The following is a 15,661-nucleotide window of genomic DNA, read 5'->3' on the forward strand; positions in this document are numbered from 1 at the left end:
TCAGCCTCCCAAGTATTGGGATGACAGAAGCCACCATGCCAGGCTGCTGTTGCTGCTGCTCTTTCCTCCTCCTCCTCCTCCTCCTTCTCTTTCTCCTCCTCCTCCTCCTCCTCCTCCTCCTCCTCCTCCCCCTCCTCCTCCTCCTCCTCCTCCTCCTCCTCCTCCTTCTCTTTCTCCTCCTCCTCCTCCTCCTCCTCCTCCTCCCCCTCCTCCTCCTCCTCCTCCTCCTCCTCCTCCTCCTCCTCCTCCTCCTCCTCTTCCTCTTTCTCCTCCTCCTCCCTCCCCTCCTCTTCTTCCTTTCTCCTTGTTCCTCCCCTTCTCCTTCTTCTTTTAAATATGGGTTTCACACTGTTGCCCAGGCTTATTTGAAATCCTGGACTCAATCCTCTTGCCTCCACCTCTAGAATACTTTTATTTCTTTACGTTATTTATTTGTCTCTCCTTCACTCTCCTGTGCTTTTGGCTCTTGCAGGGGAGAGGGGGAGCTTTTGGGGTGGCTAGAGTTCTTCCTTGAGCTATGCAGCTGTTGGTGCCCTCTGGCCAGAGCTCTCTTGCTCTCTTGACAAGTTCCTCCCTGGGTTGGTCAGCATCACTCGGCTGCCCTCTGGCTGGAGACCACCCACTTTGCTTTGTTGCACCCAGTATCCTGCTCCATCAGGCAGCTGTATACCCAGTCCACTCAGCATAGGCAGTGCTGTGCAAACTTCCTGCTGAGCTCATCTCCCCAGGCACACACCTGCCTGCCTGCCTTGTGGTCCATTTAGCTCAGGAGAATCAGGCCTCACCCCGCTTGCAGATGGGATCAGCTTTCTCTACTTGTTACCAAGCCATGCCTCTTCAATTGCTCAGGTCATCAAAGCAGTTCCAGCAGGCCTCCTGCTCACCTTTGAATTTTCTAGGTAAGAGGAAGCACCAGCCTCTGTCTTCCCAAGTCCAGGGGCAGGGGTGGCCACAATCTCCAGGTGGTTTTTAGAGAAACTCATGGTTTACTGATAGAGCAAGCCCACTTCGATCTCCCATGGTAAGAAAAATGCACAGCACTCTGAAATCTCCCTCAGGACACATGAGCTGTCTTTCTACTATGACATGTGAGACTGTCAAGTCTATATTTCACCATGGCGGATGTTCAGGAGTTTGGTACATGTGTCATACTTTCAGCTAAAATAACAATGCTCATTCCTGTTAGAATCATAGCAGAGTCAGTCTAGTCTATCCACAACTTAAGGATTCTGTACTCGCTGATTCAAATACCTGGGCTGTGTGGAATGGACCAGTACCTTTAGAATGTGATGCATTTTCCTGTTATAGTTGTCAGTGTGGGAACTTGGGCGACTTACTGGAAACAAGCAGAAAGAAAAAGTCATGCCAAATATAACCATGCTTGTGGAATAGTTCTCACAGCCTGGCTATTTGAGTGAGCAAGTACGGTGTCATCCAGAATCCTCAGGATGTGGTAGACTGAAGTGACTCTGCTGTGATTTCAACAGAAGTGATTAACATTGCAGCTATTTAGCTAAAGTTATGACATGAAACACCTGAGAATGGAACATCATTCACCATGCTGAATTACAGTACTGGACTGCATAGGCCAGAGGAAAATGAAGGGATACGTAAGTAGCATATATACATAACAACCACTAAGCACACATTTCTTAGAATGGATAATTGAATGCCAGATCTACTGTATTCAGTTCTTGAACAAGAGGGAAAAATGGATTTCTTAGATTTTGGCTAAGTAGAGAATAATGTTACGTTGTAATCTATACTTTATAAATAATTTTATAATAGTTAAGTGCTTATATAGTGCTTACTACATGCCAGACAATGTCCTAAACACTTTTTTGTTGTTGTTGTTCTGGGGATTATACCTAGGAGTGTTCTATTTCTGAGCCACACCCCCAACTCTATTTTTACTTTTTATTTTTTATTTATTTATTATAATTGTTGAATTTATTATTGTATGTGATTTTTATTGGTGTATTGTATTCATACATCTTAATGGGATGCAAGATGGTGAAGACATACGTGCACACATTACCCATTTAGCCCTTATCCAGTTCTATCCCCATTCCCTCCCCCTCCCTCTGTCTTATATTTGGTTTAGTACATTGCTATGTTTGTTAATGTACATCATGTGCATTAGAGAATTTTCCTCTTCCCCCCTTTTCATCCCCTCAGTTAGGTCACCTTATTTGCTCATCTATAGTATCTCCTTCTTCATCTAGAGTTCTTCTTATGACCCATTTTCTCCCCTAGCTTTTGCATATTAGGGAGAACATCCGATTTCTTATTTTTTGTGACTGACTAATCTCACTTAGCATAATGTCCTCCTAAACACTTTGTGTGTACTAGGGATGGAACCCAGGGGCATTCTACCTCTGAGCTACACCCTCAGCCCTATTTTTTATTCTTTACTTTGAAACAGGGTCTCACTGAGTTGCAGAGGGCTTCAATAAGTAGCTGAGGCTGTCAGAGAGCCGAGATCCTTCTTTCTCAGTCTCCCAAATGCTAAGATTACAAGCGTGCGCCACCACGCCCAGCTCCTTTTTGTTTCCTTTTATTGGTGTGTTGTAGTCTCCCATCACAGAGTATCTCAGAGTGACAGTGGCATTCATGCACAGCACTTGGAGAGCTTTCCCCTGGCTCTCTCCCCAGTCCCTCCCTTTCCCCATACATAATACTGAGATCAGCACTGATATTCTCACATATGCATACAATGTGAGTGGAAGTGCCTCCTTTTAAAATTCACTCTCCCCTGGATTTCCTCACTCTCTCCACTGGGGTTTCTCCTCCATTATATAAATCCTCTCTTGTACCCTGATTACTCTCCAGCTTCTGTATATGATCTTTCACTTTCTGTGACTGGCTAATGCTACTTAACATAATTATGTTCTCCAGGTCCATCCATTTTCCTGAAGAATAACTTTGTTATTCTTAATTACCAAATAGAATTTTGCGTGTATACCCCATAATTTTTCTAAACACTTTTATTCCTCTGTGTGTGTGTGTGTGTGTGTGTGTGTGTGTGTGTTTTGTGTGTGTTTTGTTGGGGATTGAACCCAGGGACATTCTATCTCTAAGCTACATGTCCTCCCTATTTTATTATTTCTTATTTGGAAACAGAGTCTTACTAAGTTGCTTAAAGCCTTCTTAAGTTGCTGAGGCTGATTTTGAACTTGTGATTCTCCTGTCTCAGCCTCCCAAATACTGGGATTACAAATGTTCACCACCACACCTGGCATATTTTAACAAAGTGAGGCAGATGAACTGGCATTATTATTTCATGAATGAAGAAATCGAGGAACAGATCAAACACCTGCATATAGTTACATGAAAAAATATTAAATTTAAACCCAGAAGTTTGGTACCAGAGAACAATGCTCTGCTTCTGCAAACATCGCCTTGTGATTTACACTGCTATGGCAATTCCAAAAGGTGAGCACCACACACTCAAGCATGCCCAAGAAGACCATTGGCCATTGGAACACAGGGCTGACCAGAAGACAGGAGACTACACCAGCGTCTATTTTAGCTCCTGTGCCATCTTCTGCTGGGTATGTTTTGTTTGCTCTTTAATTTTCATCATAATGTGTTAAATCTTAAAATAAAGTTATTAGTGTTTTTCTGACAGTAAAAATAATTAAGAAAGAAATAAATCAACAAATGCCTCATTAAGTAAAGCAGACACTTATGGCCTGGAGTCTTCTTTTATAAATTCTTTAGAAAGCTCCCTTTGCCTTTATCAATGTATACTCATGGCTGAAAAGATTAAAAAAAATCTCTATAAAAGGACAAGAAAGAATACATGACCTGATGATAACCACTGTTAAATATCTTAGTAACCCTCCTTAGTAAGCCTATGCATATATATGCTCATTTGAGGTGTGTATGCATGTGTGTGTGTGTGTGTGTGTGTGTGTGTGTGTGTAACAATTGTTATTTTCACTTTCTTTCTTTGCCTGGAGGAAGAGCAAATTTTTATTTTGGAACAAGGAGGATGGTCAGAAAGGATGCAGCTGGCTGGTCTGACATCATCTCTCCATCTTCTCTCTGTTCCGGACTAGGCACTGGTGCTTAAAGTTCTCCCAAAGGCCCAACTATTTCCTTTGTTTTGCTTGTTTGCTTACCTTGCAAGCTGTATGTCAAGTTTATAATCTTTTAAATAAAACATATCCTATCATGCTGTACTCATTATGAGCTAGAAGGACAAAGCCCAAGGTAGATTCTAGCACTCTTCAGTAGGTACCTCTTCAGAAGCTCTGCCCTAGAACCTGCCCCTGCAGCAGCCCATGCCACTTCAATTTCTGGCTCCTCAGTGGGCAGTCTTATATTAGGACAGAGAGTTAGCCCCCGTAGACAAGTCCATGCCTCTATCTGCCTCATCCACCCCTACACAGTCACCTCTTGGCCTCCTCTCAGGCTAGAGGTATTGGTACCTGAAGTGGGCTTGGGGTCTCTGGGCAGGGAATCCCAGAGTCTACAAGAATGGGATTTATAGTAGCGTCCAGATGGGGAATTGCAGGCTCAGAATGGACACCTGCCATTGGCCTTTGGAACTCCTTGCTTTGTGGGGAAGAATGTTGCTAGAGGGGGAATAGATTGAGACCTATTTTTATTCTCTATAACAAGTGCTAATTAAAATAAATCATTAATTATTTATACCTAGGGGCGTCCTCTAAATTGTGACTTTAGCAAGACCAACAAAATAGAAAGTAAAGGAGGTGGGGTCCAACTTTAGTGTCCTGGCATCTATATCTGCAGAATCATGGTGGCTTCATCTGTGTGGTTGTTTGTGGTTGGACCATCCCTCACCAGATGTGTGAACATGCATCTTCACATACTCCCTCACGTCATCCAGGGTCACTTGCACATCAACTTCTTTCCTTCCCATTCAGTCTAAGCCTGGTCAAATACTCCCAGCTCTCCAGCACTCTGTATCCCCTCACTCCCGCTGTTCATCTTACTCCTATCACTAAATGCAATCAAGAGTGCTTGAGTATCTACCTGTTTACTCTCTTTCTGCCACAATATAATGCCATACATATTACCTTGCTTTGCCACTGTATCTGCAATGCCTCAGACAGTGCCTGACACCCAGTGGGCATTTAATAAGTATTTGTTAAATTAATGAATAAATTATTGTCATAATTAAAAAACAAATTATTTATACATAGTGAAATTTGCATATTAATTTCCAGTTCCTTCCAACTAGGAAACAGAGGTAATAAAGTGACCATATATAATACAGTTGTGGAATTAAGTCTTTTCGATTAGCATCTGAATTTTTCTTCCATAAAAATAAAACCAAATAAAAGCAAAATAATATCAGGAACTAGGACATTGATCAATTGCATAAGCAGTGAAATCTTGGCAGACACAAGCAGTCAACAAGTAGAGACTTTCTTTTTTTCTTTGCTGTACTGGAGATGGAACCCATAGGCTTTCTATCTCCAAGCTGCACCCCCAGCCCTATTTTTTATTCTTTATTTTGAAACAGGATTTCACTGAGTTGCAGAGGACTTCACTGAATAGCTGAAGTTGTCCACAAACCATGATCCTCCTGCCTCAATCTCCCAAATGCTGGGATTACAAATGTGTGCTACCACGCTGGGCTATCAACTTTCTGATCTAAGTGCAGGTCTAATATAAGACAGTCCAGGTGTCCCCACCTAGACTGTGCTATCTCCTGAGCTCCCTCGTGTGTGTGTGTGTGTGTGTGTGTGTGTGTGTGTGTGTGTGTGTGTGTTAGTAGGGATTAGATTAGACCCAGGGGGCATTCTGTCTCTGAGCTACACCCCAGCCTCTATTTATTTATTTATTTATTTATTTATTTATTTATTTATTTATTTATTTATTTATTTATGGTGGTACTGGGGGTAGAACCCAGAGGCTTTCTACCTCCGGGCTATACTCCCAGACTTATTTTACATTTTATTTGGAAACAGGATCTCATTAAGTTGCTGAAAACCTCACTAAGTAGCTGAGGCTGGCTTTGAACATGTGCGAGCCTTCTGTATCAGCCTCGCAAGCACTGGGATTACAAGTGTGCGCCACCACGCCCAGCTTATTTATTTTATTTTATTTATTTTGAAAGAGGGCCTGACTAAATTATGGAGGGTCATGCTAAGTGCAAGGAGGCTGGTTGCAAACCTGCAATCTTTCTACCTCACACCCTCCATGCCTAGCTCTAAGCTTCTTCTTTTGTCTTTTTTAATCTGGCAAAAAAATGATCAACGTCATTAATATTTTAAGAAAAGCAATTTGAAATGATGTCATCCATCAGATAGGCTAGGATATCTGACATTCATCAGACAGACTGATAACATCCGCGATTGGTAAGGTATGGGACAACAGTATAAATTGGTGCAATATATAGCAGTAAAATTTGGTATAATTACTTGGCAGTAGAATTTCAAATCAGTGCTTTATATTTTTTATATTTTCATTAAAAAACAAACTTTTACCTTTACAATAAATCATGGTGCTACTGTTGTTTGGATCAAGCACATACACATATATATCTGTATCTTTATATTTACATATAAAGATATACATATACACATATGTATCAACTAAACGTTTCTATATGTGCCCTAGTTCAGGGCCATATCTTTCTACCGCTATCTTTCCTCCATGTTGAAAAATAATCTGATCCTCCTAAAACTAAAATTGTCCTTGCTTGTAATCTTTTAGTGGATCACATTATCAGCAAATTAAAGTATAAGCTTCTTAGCCTGATATGGAGGCCTGTGAGACTGGACCCCGTCTTCCAGTCTGCCTCCGTCTGACTCACACTTTTGGTTCAAACTACCGAGTCAGACCATCACACAGGTGCTCCCTCAGGGAAAAAGAATAGTGCTGTTAAGTACTGTGCAGAGAAAGCAGAGCACAGAAGGGCCTGGCCAGACTCAGGCTGAGTTAGCACCCTCAGGAGCAGGAGTGAGTCTGCGATGCAAGCCTTCCCACTCAGATCCACTTCAAGGGTCCTCAGCCCACTTTCTGGCAGCTCACAGACATCGTCCTTCCTACTTTCAGCAAGAGAAAAAGAGAAAATGGAATATGTTTTCACCATAAAATCCTACCAACCACCTCCAGCTTAACTTGAAAAATAAAATAGATCATTCCCTGAAGTTGCTTCAGTGCCATCAAAATAAAACAGTGATGTGGCTGATGAAACATGTGCCTAGACTCCTGTCTCAGCATATTTGATTCAGCAATATCACTTCTGGGTATCTATACAAAAGAATGGAAACCAAACTACCAAACTAATGCATGCATATCTATGTTCATAGCTGCACAATTCACCATTGCCAAACTATGGAACCAGCCAAGATGTCCATCAACAGATGAATGGATTACAAAACTGTGGGATATGTACACAATGGAATTTTACTCAGCCATAAAGAAAAACACAATTACATCATTTACAGGGAAAGGGATGGAACTGGAAAGATTAGTCAGTCACAAAAAATAAGAAATTGAATGTTCTCCCTAATATGTAGAAGCTAGGGAGAAAACGGGTCATAGGAGTAACTCTAGACAAAAAAGGAGAAACTATAGATGAGCAAATAAGGCAACCTAACTGAGGGAGATGGGAGGGAAGAAGAGGAAAATTCCATAATGTGCATGATATATATTCACAAACATATCAAAGTCAATCTTTAAGCCAAACATAAGAAGGAAGGAAAGGGGAGGGAATGGGGTAGGAATTGGGTAAGGATGAACTGGGTGATGTGTGCATGTATACCTCTACCATCTTGTACTCCATTAAGATGAATGACTATAATGCACCAATAAAAAATTTTAAAAATTAAATAAAATGAGGACAAAGCAGCAGCACCGTAAGGGTGCTGGTGAGATGCCTACGTGGCTTCCATCTATGACACTGGCTCTCAGTCCCCACTGGCCCTTCACTGGGGTTTGTGCTCTTTTTTAGCCGGTGAAGCTGATCCATCCATCCAGCCCACTCCAAAGGACAGCTCTTTGTTAAGGAATGGATGCTCTGCTGAAGTGTTTAAATGCCCTGCTCAAAATCAAACATCAGGTATCAAAAAAAATAATGATTTCATGACTTTGGAAGAATGTTTAATGTTTTCTGCAAAATCAATACAAATGCCAAAAAATGAAAAAGATTTTGACAAAGTTATTTGAAATTAACGAATTAATCTACCTTTAAAACCTTAACTAACAGGAACTTTATTACAGTTTCACAGAAATGTAAGAAAAATGTTTCATTACAGGAATATGTTTTGCTTGTAAGGACTTTTCAATATTTCCAAAGGGGATAAAATCAGAGGACTACAGTAATATATGCATATCCATGTTTATAGCAGCACAATTCACAATAGCCAATTATGGAAACAAACCAGGTGTTCATCAGCAGATGAATGGATTAAAAACTATGGGATATCCACACAATGGAATTCCACTTAGCAATAAAGAACAAAATAATGTCATTTGCAGGAAAATGGATGGACCTGGAGAACATAATGTTAAGTGAGATTAGCCAGTCACAGAAAGCGAAGGATCACATGTTTTTTTCTCATATGTGGAAGCTAGGACGAAATCAGGACACCAGAGGGACTCCAGATAATGGAGGAGAACCTGCAGTGGAGTGAGCAGGTATCTAGGAGAGAGTGGGGGCGGGGTGGGGAGGATCAATGAAGAAAATACTTCTGCTGATGTCATATACATATGTGAAAATACCTGTGCCAAGCAATCTCAGTGTCCTGTGTGGGTAGTAGAGACCCTGGGGAGAGGGGAAGCTCACCAAGTGCTGTGTGCATTTATACTGATGTTCCTATCGCTTTAACTACATTATGATGTGAGACTACAGTGGACCAAGTCAGCCTTGGCAACCTAATGAGATCCTGTTTCCAAATAAGAAATAAAATTGGGCTGGGGATGTAGCTTGCTTGGGGTAGAATTCCTCTGGGTTCAATAACCAGCACATATGTAATATGTACTGGTATTATATATGTGGTCACTTTTATTCTATTTTTATTTACCCATTAATAATAATGAACACTTTCCTATATGTGTTAAATTCTTTTTATTAGAAATATTTAGTAATAGAGAAGCCATAGGGAGGAAAGTGAGTTTTTTTCTGAAAGCACAAAAAGACCGTCTCCTGCTGTTTCACCAAAGAGGCGATGGGAAAGTCAGTGAGTCAGGGCAAGTTTGCCAAGTTTGGTGGTGAAGGGCACCACAGGCTACAGAGGCTGCTGTGGAGTTATTGGGTATTCTAGGAGATGAAGTTCAGGGTTGCTCCTTAGCCCCATAGCCACTGTGAACCCTAGTAACGTTATTAGACCGCCATCATATATGCTGCTCGGTGGCAGATGGTCCTTATTAAGTGGTACATCCTCTGCTTTGGGTCATATGGCTGAGTGGTGCTTGCCCCTTATGCCCAGACATGTGTTTGTAAACACAGCTCTGATGATGCCAGTACATTCCAGGAAGTGTCTCCTTTAATCTATCCCCTTTAATCCCTGGCCCCAGCAAGCCCTTTTCCACTGGCATGGATTCGAAGGGCTCATTCAAGGATCTCCATAGGTTCTGATTGGAAAAACCACATTAGCAATGATTTTGACAGAAGCAAAGACTACGAGCTTCTGATAATTACAATTTCACCAAACCAACTGAGACTGGGGACTGCAATTAAAAAGAAACGATCTTCCATGTATAATGGCTTTCACACTGCATGAGGCTATTAAATAACCATCATTAGCTACTAAAGCATGTACTACCCATTTTCCAGAGCCCGTTCACTGCCAAGAAATTTAAGACCAGGAATGACCAATGAATGAATCATCATCACAATAATTGTTAATATAGGGCATGCAAATCGAAATTATTCAGAACAGTATAAACGTATGAGGAATTTTCCTTTGCTCAATTACAGATGATGACATGAACCACACATTAAAGCTCTTTTTGTAAGGGGCCCACGGTTCATGTCTTTACATCTATGATTTACAGGCTAGAAAAGAGAAAGATAGCCTTGAAAAATAAAAGAAGGTTTGGGGTGATTTTCTAGGTATTATGCTGGATTCTGGGGACCTAAAGGTAAATAAAATATAGCTCCTGTTTTAAAAGGGCTTATAGATTTATAAAAAGGGACAGACAAACGTACACACACACACACACACACACACACACACACAAACCTACAGTATAGTGTGATGAATACAATAATCAAAGTGTGCACCTGGTACAGGATAGCACACCAGGCACTATAGCTCATAGGAGAAAGTTACAATGAGGAGAGAAAATCAGTCTGCTTATGTCTCTGTGGCTTCAAAAATTAAGACTTTTCATGTTTCCCTTCTTGGAAAACATTTCTTTCTTTTTGCCTACCTAGAAATGTTAAAATTGCAGAGGCACAGGAAAAGAAATGATAACCAAAGAAAAGAGAGAGCCGGAGGCCCCATAACTTGCATGGAAAAAAGAAAAACAAGCTCTCCCTAAACTTTTGAAGGCCTTAGATACGAGTTATAAAGTTATTCAAAAGACAATTTCTTTGACTCTTGACTTTTTAGATTATGGTCTTTGAACATTATAGCCACACCACACCTCTATCAATTATCTTGTTTCTTTAGGAATTCTTTGCATTCCCAGCAGAAGACAGATTCCTGCTAGGGGCTACTGCTCTTAATATAATTTTAAAACAGCTGCAATTCCTATTCATATGTTGCTTAGCTCATAAGTGCCGCTTGGTTGGTTTGTTTGCTTGTTTTGTTTTCCGTTTGCTCATAGGTTGGTTCATAGATAAAATAAGAAATATAAAACAAAAGAAATGTAACACTGCTTGATTTATCTCTATCTCACTCTTTCTTATTGAAATAAAACTCACATAAAATCTATAACTTTAGTTATTTATAGTGTAAAATTCAGCAGTTTTTCTTGAAGATTTAAAGAAGTTTATTAAAAAGATAGACATACAGAAGACAGTTACAGCCCCGTGCCACAATGGCATGGGGGGGGGTTTCAAATGAATGCCCCACCCAGTTCAGCAGTTTTTGATATATTTACAATTTTGTATGAATTAGACCCCAGTCTAATTCCAGAACATCTTCTTTGCCCCCAAATCTCTAATATCCGTCAAGTATTCCTTCCTCTTTTCCTCCTCCTCCAGCTCCTGGCAACCACTAATCTGCTTTCTGTTGCTGTGTTTGCCTGTCCTGGGCCTTTTGTATCTGCCTTCTTTCCCTTTGCTCAGTATTATCAAGGTTAATCTATACTGTAGCATGCATAGTACTTCAATCCTTTTTAAGGATAAATAATAGTCCATCATATTGATAGATGATATTTTTATTCATTTATCAATTGATGAATATTTGCATTATTTCCACTTTTGGGCTTGTTGGACACCAAAGTATAAGTTTTTGTTCCAATACCTGCTTTCAGTTTTAAGGGATAAAGTACACAGATGGAGTTGCTGGATCATATGGTGATTCCATTTTAAACTTATTGAAGAATAGCCAAGCATGTTTTTTAAATTGTAACATCCTTTTTTTTAATTCTCATCAGCCATGTTTGAATGTTCCTCTTTTTCTACATCCTCACCAACATGCGTTTTGTTGTTTGTTTTTTTAGATTATCATAGCCATCCTAGTGGGTGTAAAATGGTGTTTTGTTGTCAATCTTCTTTTATGGATAAAGAGCCTATCATAGAAAGCACTTCATAAGCACAGAAAGCATACTTGTGTCAGGTTTTAAGTTTTCTTCTTTTTATCTGAAGCCACAACTCACATGAGAGAAGGTTTCTTTTTCTTCCCCAAGATTAGTTGCAAAGTAAACTTAATGAAATTCTAACAACAAAGCTGTCTTTTGACAACTCCAACCCCCCACCCCTCTCCTCTCAGCCAGTCCTCAGAAATACAGCAGGTGTCTGTAGTCAGTGATTCAGAGGCATCTAAACCATTGTAAGGCTTGACTAGTAAAACCTTCTCTCTCTCTCTCTCTCTCTCTCTCTCTCTCTCTCTCTCTCTCTCTCTTTCTCTCTCTCTCTCTCTCTCTCTCTCTCTCTCTCTCTCACACACACACACACACACACACACATTGATGGACATTTATTTCTCCCTCCTTCCATATGAGGTTTTTTTTTTTTTTTTTTCTTCAGTACTGGATTGAACCTGGGGCATTCTACCTCTGAGCTACACTCTCAGCCCGATTTTTTATTCTTTGTTTTGAAAAGGGTCTCACTGCATTGCAGAGGGCCTCACTAAGTAGCTGAGACTGGCTGCAAACCTGTGATCCTCCTGTCTCAGCCTCCCAAGTACTAGGATTACAAGCTTGTGTCACCACCCCTAGCATGTGCTACATTTTTTAAAGAAACATAACTGAACACCTTCCCTGTTCCACTTTAGATAAGGAAATTTGTCTGAAGTAATGGGTTGAACAGCTTTGACCTTATGAAATTTAAAATTCCACCCTAACACTTTTCTCATTGCATACATTCCTTTGAGAGCCTGACCTCGTTTATTTTAATTTCTGATTGCTATCATCAACACTCTCCAAGCTATTCTTTCCCCTCCAAGAGCACCAGTTTTGAGACATATATGTAAGTGACTTATATGTATATGCAAATGATTTATATATCTGCGAATGATCACCCATATAAAACAAATGGGTGTTAGAAATTGTACCTTTTGGTTTTGATTTTTGTATCCTTCTCTGCATTCTAGACTGTCTTGTACAAACAGCCTCCATAAGTTCAACTTCTGTTTAAGTTTGCTTCTCCTTAGTGTAAATCATGTGCTGAGGGGAGGAAAAGCTGAGATACATGCACAGTGGAAGCCTCCTCTTTGAGCAGAAGGAGGAGCTAAGGAGAAACTGGAGACAGGAATCTCAGAGGAGGCTGAACATTGGAGGGCTGCAGACCAGTCTCCCTGGGAACTGGTATATTTCAGATCGATTTGCAGGGATCTTTAGCCTTTTAGGAAAAGAAATGGGGAGACTGGACAGGATGTGATTTCTCCTTTGACTGGGACAACTGGCAGGCCTAAAAAAGCCTAGGCTTAGAATGGTGGAAAATTCCAGGGTCATTTAAAAACCAGGGCAATTAAACATCCATTCTTTCTTATATGGAAAGCATTCAGTTCCTAAATTAAGTCAGCGAGCTTCAGGGACGCATACATCTCTGTCTGTGTCTTAATGGTGTAGGCTTTTGAACTATATAGTCCAGTCCTACCTCAAAGGCACTAGTAATTCATGGAAAAACCAGATTGTCGTCCCTGCTGATACTGGGGTTGGTGACAGGTCCTGTCCTCTGCACAGCCCGCCCTGGGTGCCTTCAGATTTCTTTTCTTCCCCCAGAACCTCCCCCCTCCCTCCGGAGTACAAAGTACACCAGGGACGCCGGCCAGCTGTTCCGAGCAGTGCCACCTTATCTTGCCCGGGTTAGCACCTAGATAGATTTCCAATACCTCGCCTGGCACGTTCTGGAGAGCGTCTCATGCTCCTCCTGAGCTCCTAGCCTCACGTCCCGGTTTCTGCAGTTGATATTCCAGTGGGAGACTCGGGCGGTTCTGGGCACTCCAACCTTCGCTAAGACTTTCGCGGTGATTCACGCACGCCCCTGCACACTCCCAACCCGGGAGAGGCTGCGGTTCTTACAACTCAGAATCCCCCAACGTGCTTTTGTGGTCCTTCCTGCTGGTAATACTCTCAGCTGGAGGTCAGTTTCCACGACTCTAAGAGTGTTGGCGTGGCCGCTTATGCTGGGGCCAGGCCCAAAGGGAGTTGAACCGCGCGGAGAACGTCAGCGCGCCACCAGAGCGCACAAGCACTTTGCAAACCCGGCATCCGCGCTCGGGTCTGGAGGTAGCGCGCTTGGGGAAGGCGGCCAGCGAGCTTCCGCGGCAGGTCTGAAGCGGGCCAGCGGGGGCCTGAGGTGAGGGTTTAGGGTTCGGGACCCAGTGACCAGAGGGGAGCTGGGGTTTCCCCAGGAAGGGGGCAGTAACTGAGAAAAACTGAGATGAACTCCAGGCATCCTTGGTTGGGTTCGGTTTAGCCTTTGCTTCGGTCGGAGTGGAGCGGGATGGGACAGAACTCATACCCTCGCCTCCCTCCACGGAAGGTGGAGACAGTCCCCAGGGCGCTCTGAGGGATGCGCAAAGGCGCTGCGAGGGGACCCCCGAAGCAGAGCAGCCGCTGGAGCTGAGCCTGGGAAGGATCGGGAAGGAAAAAAAAAAAAAAAAAAAAACGGGGGGAGGGGGACAAGCCACCTAGGTGCCCTCCTTTCCCCCTCCCTTTTTCGTAGCTGCTGACGTGGTGGCGGTGCCTATTAATCATTCACCAGCCGAGAGCCAAGCCAGTTAATGGCTGTGCCGCGCGGGTCCAGCCTCTCGGCCTCCGCTCTGCACGCTCCGGTGTGCCCAGGCGCCCCGGCGCGGCCGGCGGCAGCGCGCAGGCAGACTCCGGGCGATGCGCCCCGCGGGCGCTGCTAGGAGCCGCGCTGCACCCCGAGGCGCCGGGCGGCCCTGAGACCCCAGAGCAGCGGCGGGTGCGGAGGGAGGCGCGCGGCGGGGCCCGAGGAGAGCGCCCAGCGCCGGCAGCGCCACCGGCCCCCCTCGGCTGGGATGTTCCCCAATGGCACCGCCTCCTCTCCTTCCTCCTCTCCTAGCCCCAGCCCGGGCAGCTGCGGCGAAGGCGGCTGCGGCAGGGGCCCGGGGGCCGGCTCTGCGGACGGCATGGAGGAGCCAGGGCGAAACGCGTCCCAGAACGGGACCTTAAGCGAGGGCCAGGGCAGCGCCATCCTCATCTCCTTCATCTACTCCGTGGTGTGTCTGGTGGGACTGTGCGGGAACTCCATGGTCATCTACGTGATCCTGCGCTACGCCAAGATGAAGACGGCCACCAACATCTACATCCTCAACCTGGCCATCGCCGACGAGCTGCTCATGCTCAGCGTCCCCTTCCTGGTCACCTCCACTCTGTTGCGCCACTGGCCCTTCGGCGCGCTGCTCTGCCGCCTCGTGCTCAGCGTGGACGCGGTCAACATGTTCACCAGCATCTACTGCCTGACGGTGCTCAGCGTGGACCGCTACGTGGCCGTGGTGCACCCCATCAAGGCGGCCCGCTACCGCCGCCCCACCGTGGCCAAGGTGGTGAACCTGGGCGTGTGGGTGCTGTCGCTGCTGGTCATCCTGCCCATCGTGGTCTTCTCGCGCACCGCGGCCAACAGCGACGGCACGGTGGCCTGCAACATGCTCATGCCCGAGCCTGCCCAGCGCTGGCTGGTGGGCTTCGTGCTGTACACGTTCCTCATGGGCTTCCTGCTGCCCGTCGGGGCCATCTGCCTGTGCTACGTGCTCATCATAGCCAAGATGCGCATGGTGGCCCTCAAGGCTGGCTGGCAGCAGCGCAAGCGCTCGGAGCGCAAGATCACGTTGATGGTCATGATGGTGGTGATGGTGTTCGTCATCTGCTGGATGCCTTTCTACGTGGTGCAGCTGGTCAACGTGTTCGCCGAGCAGGACGACGCCACGGTGAGCCAGCTGTCGGTCATCCTGGGCTACGCCAACAGCTGCGCCAACCCCATCCTCTACGGCTTCCTCTCGGACAACTTCAAGCGCTCTTTCCAGCGCATCCTGTGCCTCAGCTGGATGGACAACGCCGCCGAGGAGCCGGTCGACTACTACGCCACCGCCCTCAA

General features: G+C 44.2%; 1 protein-coding gene across 1 annotated transcript in view; it reads left to right on the forward strand.

Annotated features, from left to right (window-relative positions):
• Window positions 1-14,585: 14,585 nt before the first annotated feature.
• The window catches only part of SSTR1 (somatostatin receptor 1), a gene marked incomplete at both ends in the record, with an annotated part of 1,179 nt that continues 103 nt past the window's right edge, over window positions 14,586-15,661 (forward strand). The window contains one exon of the mRNA XM_080707402.1: window positions 14,586-15,661. This exon is cut by the window's right edge and continues 103 nt beyond it. Coding sequence (XP_080563528.1) covers window positions 14,586-15,661 — 1,076 coding nt within the window.

This window comes from Muscardinus avellanarius (assembly GCF_963383645.1).
Source record: "Muscardinus avellanarius genome assembly, chromosome: 12".
In the NCBI taxonomy this organism is placed as follows: Eukaryota; Metazoa; Chordata; class Mammalia; order Rodentia; family Gliridae; genus Muscardinus; species Muscardinus avellanarius.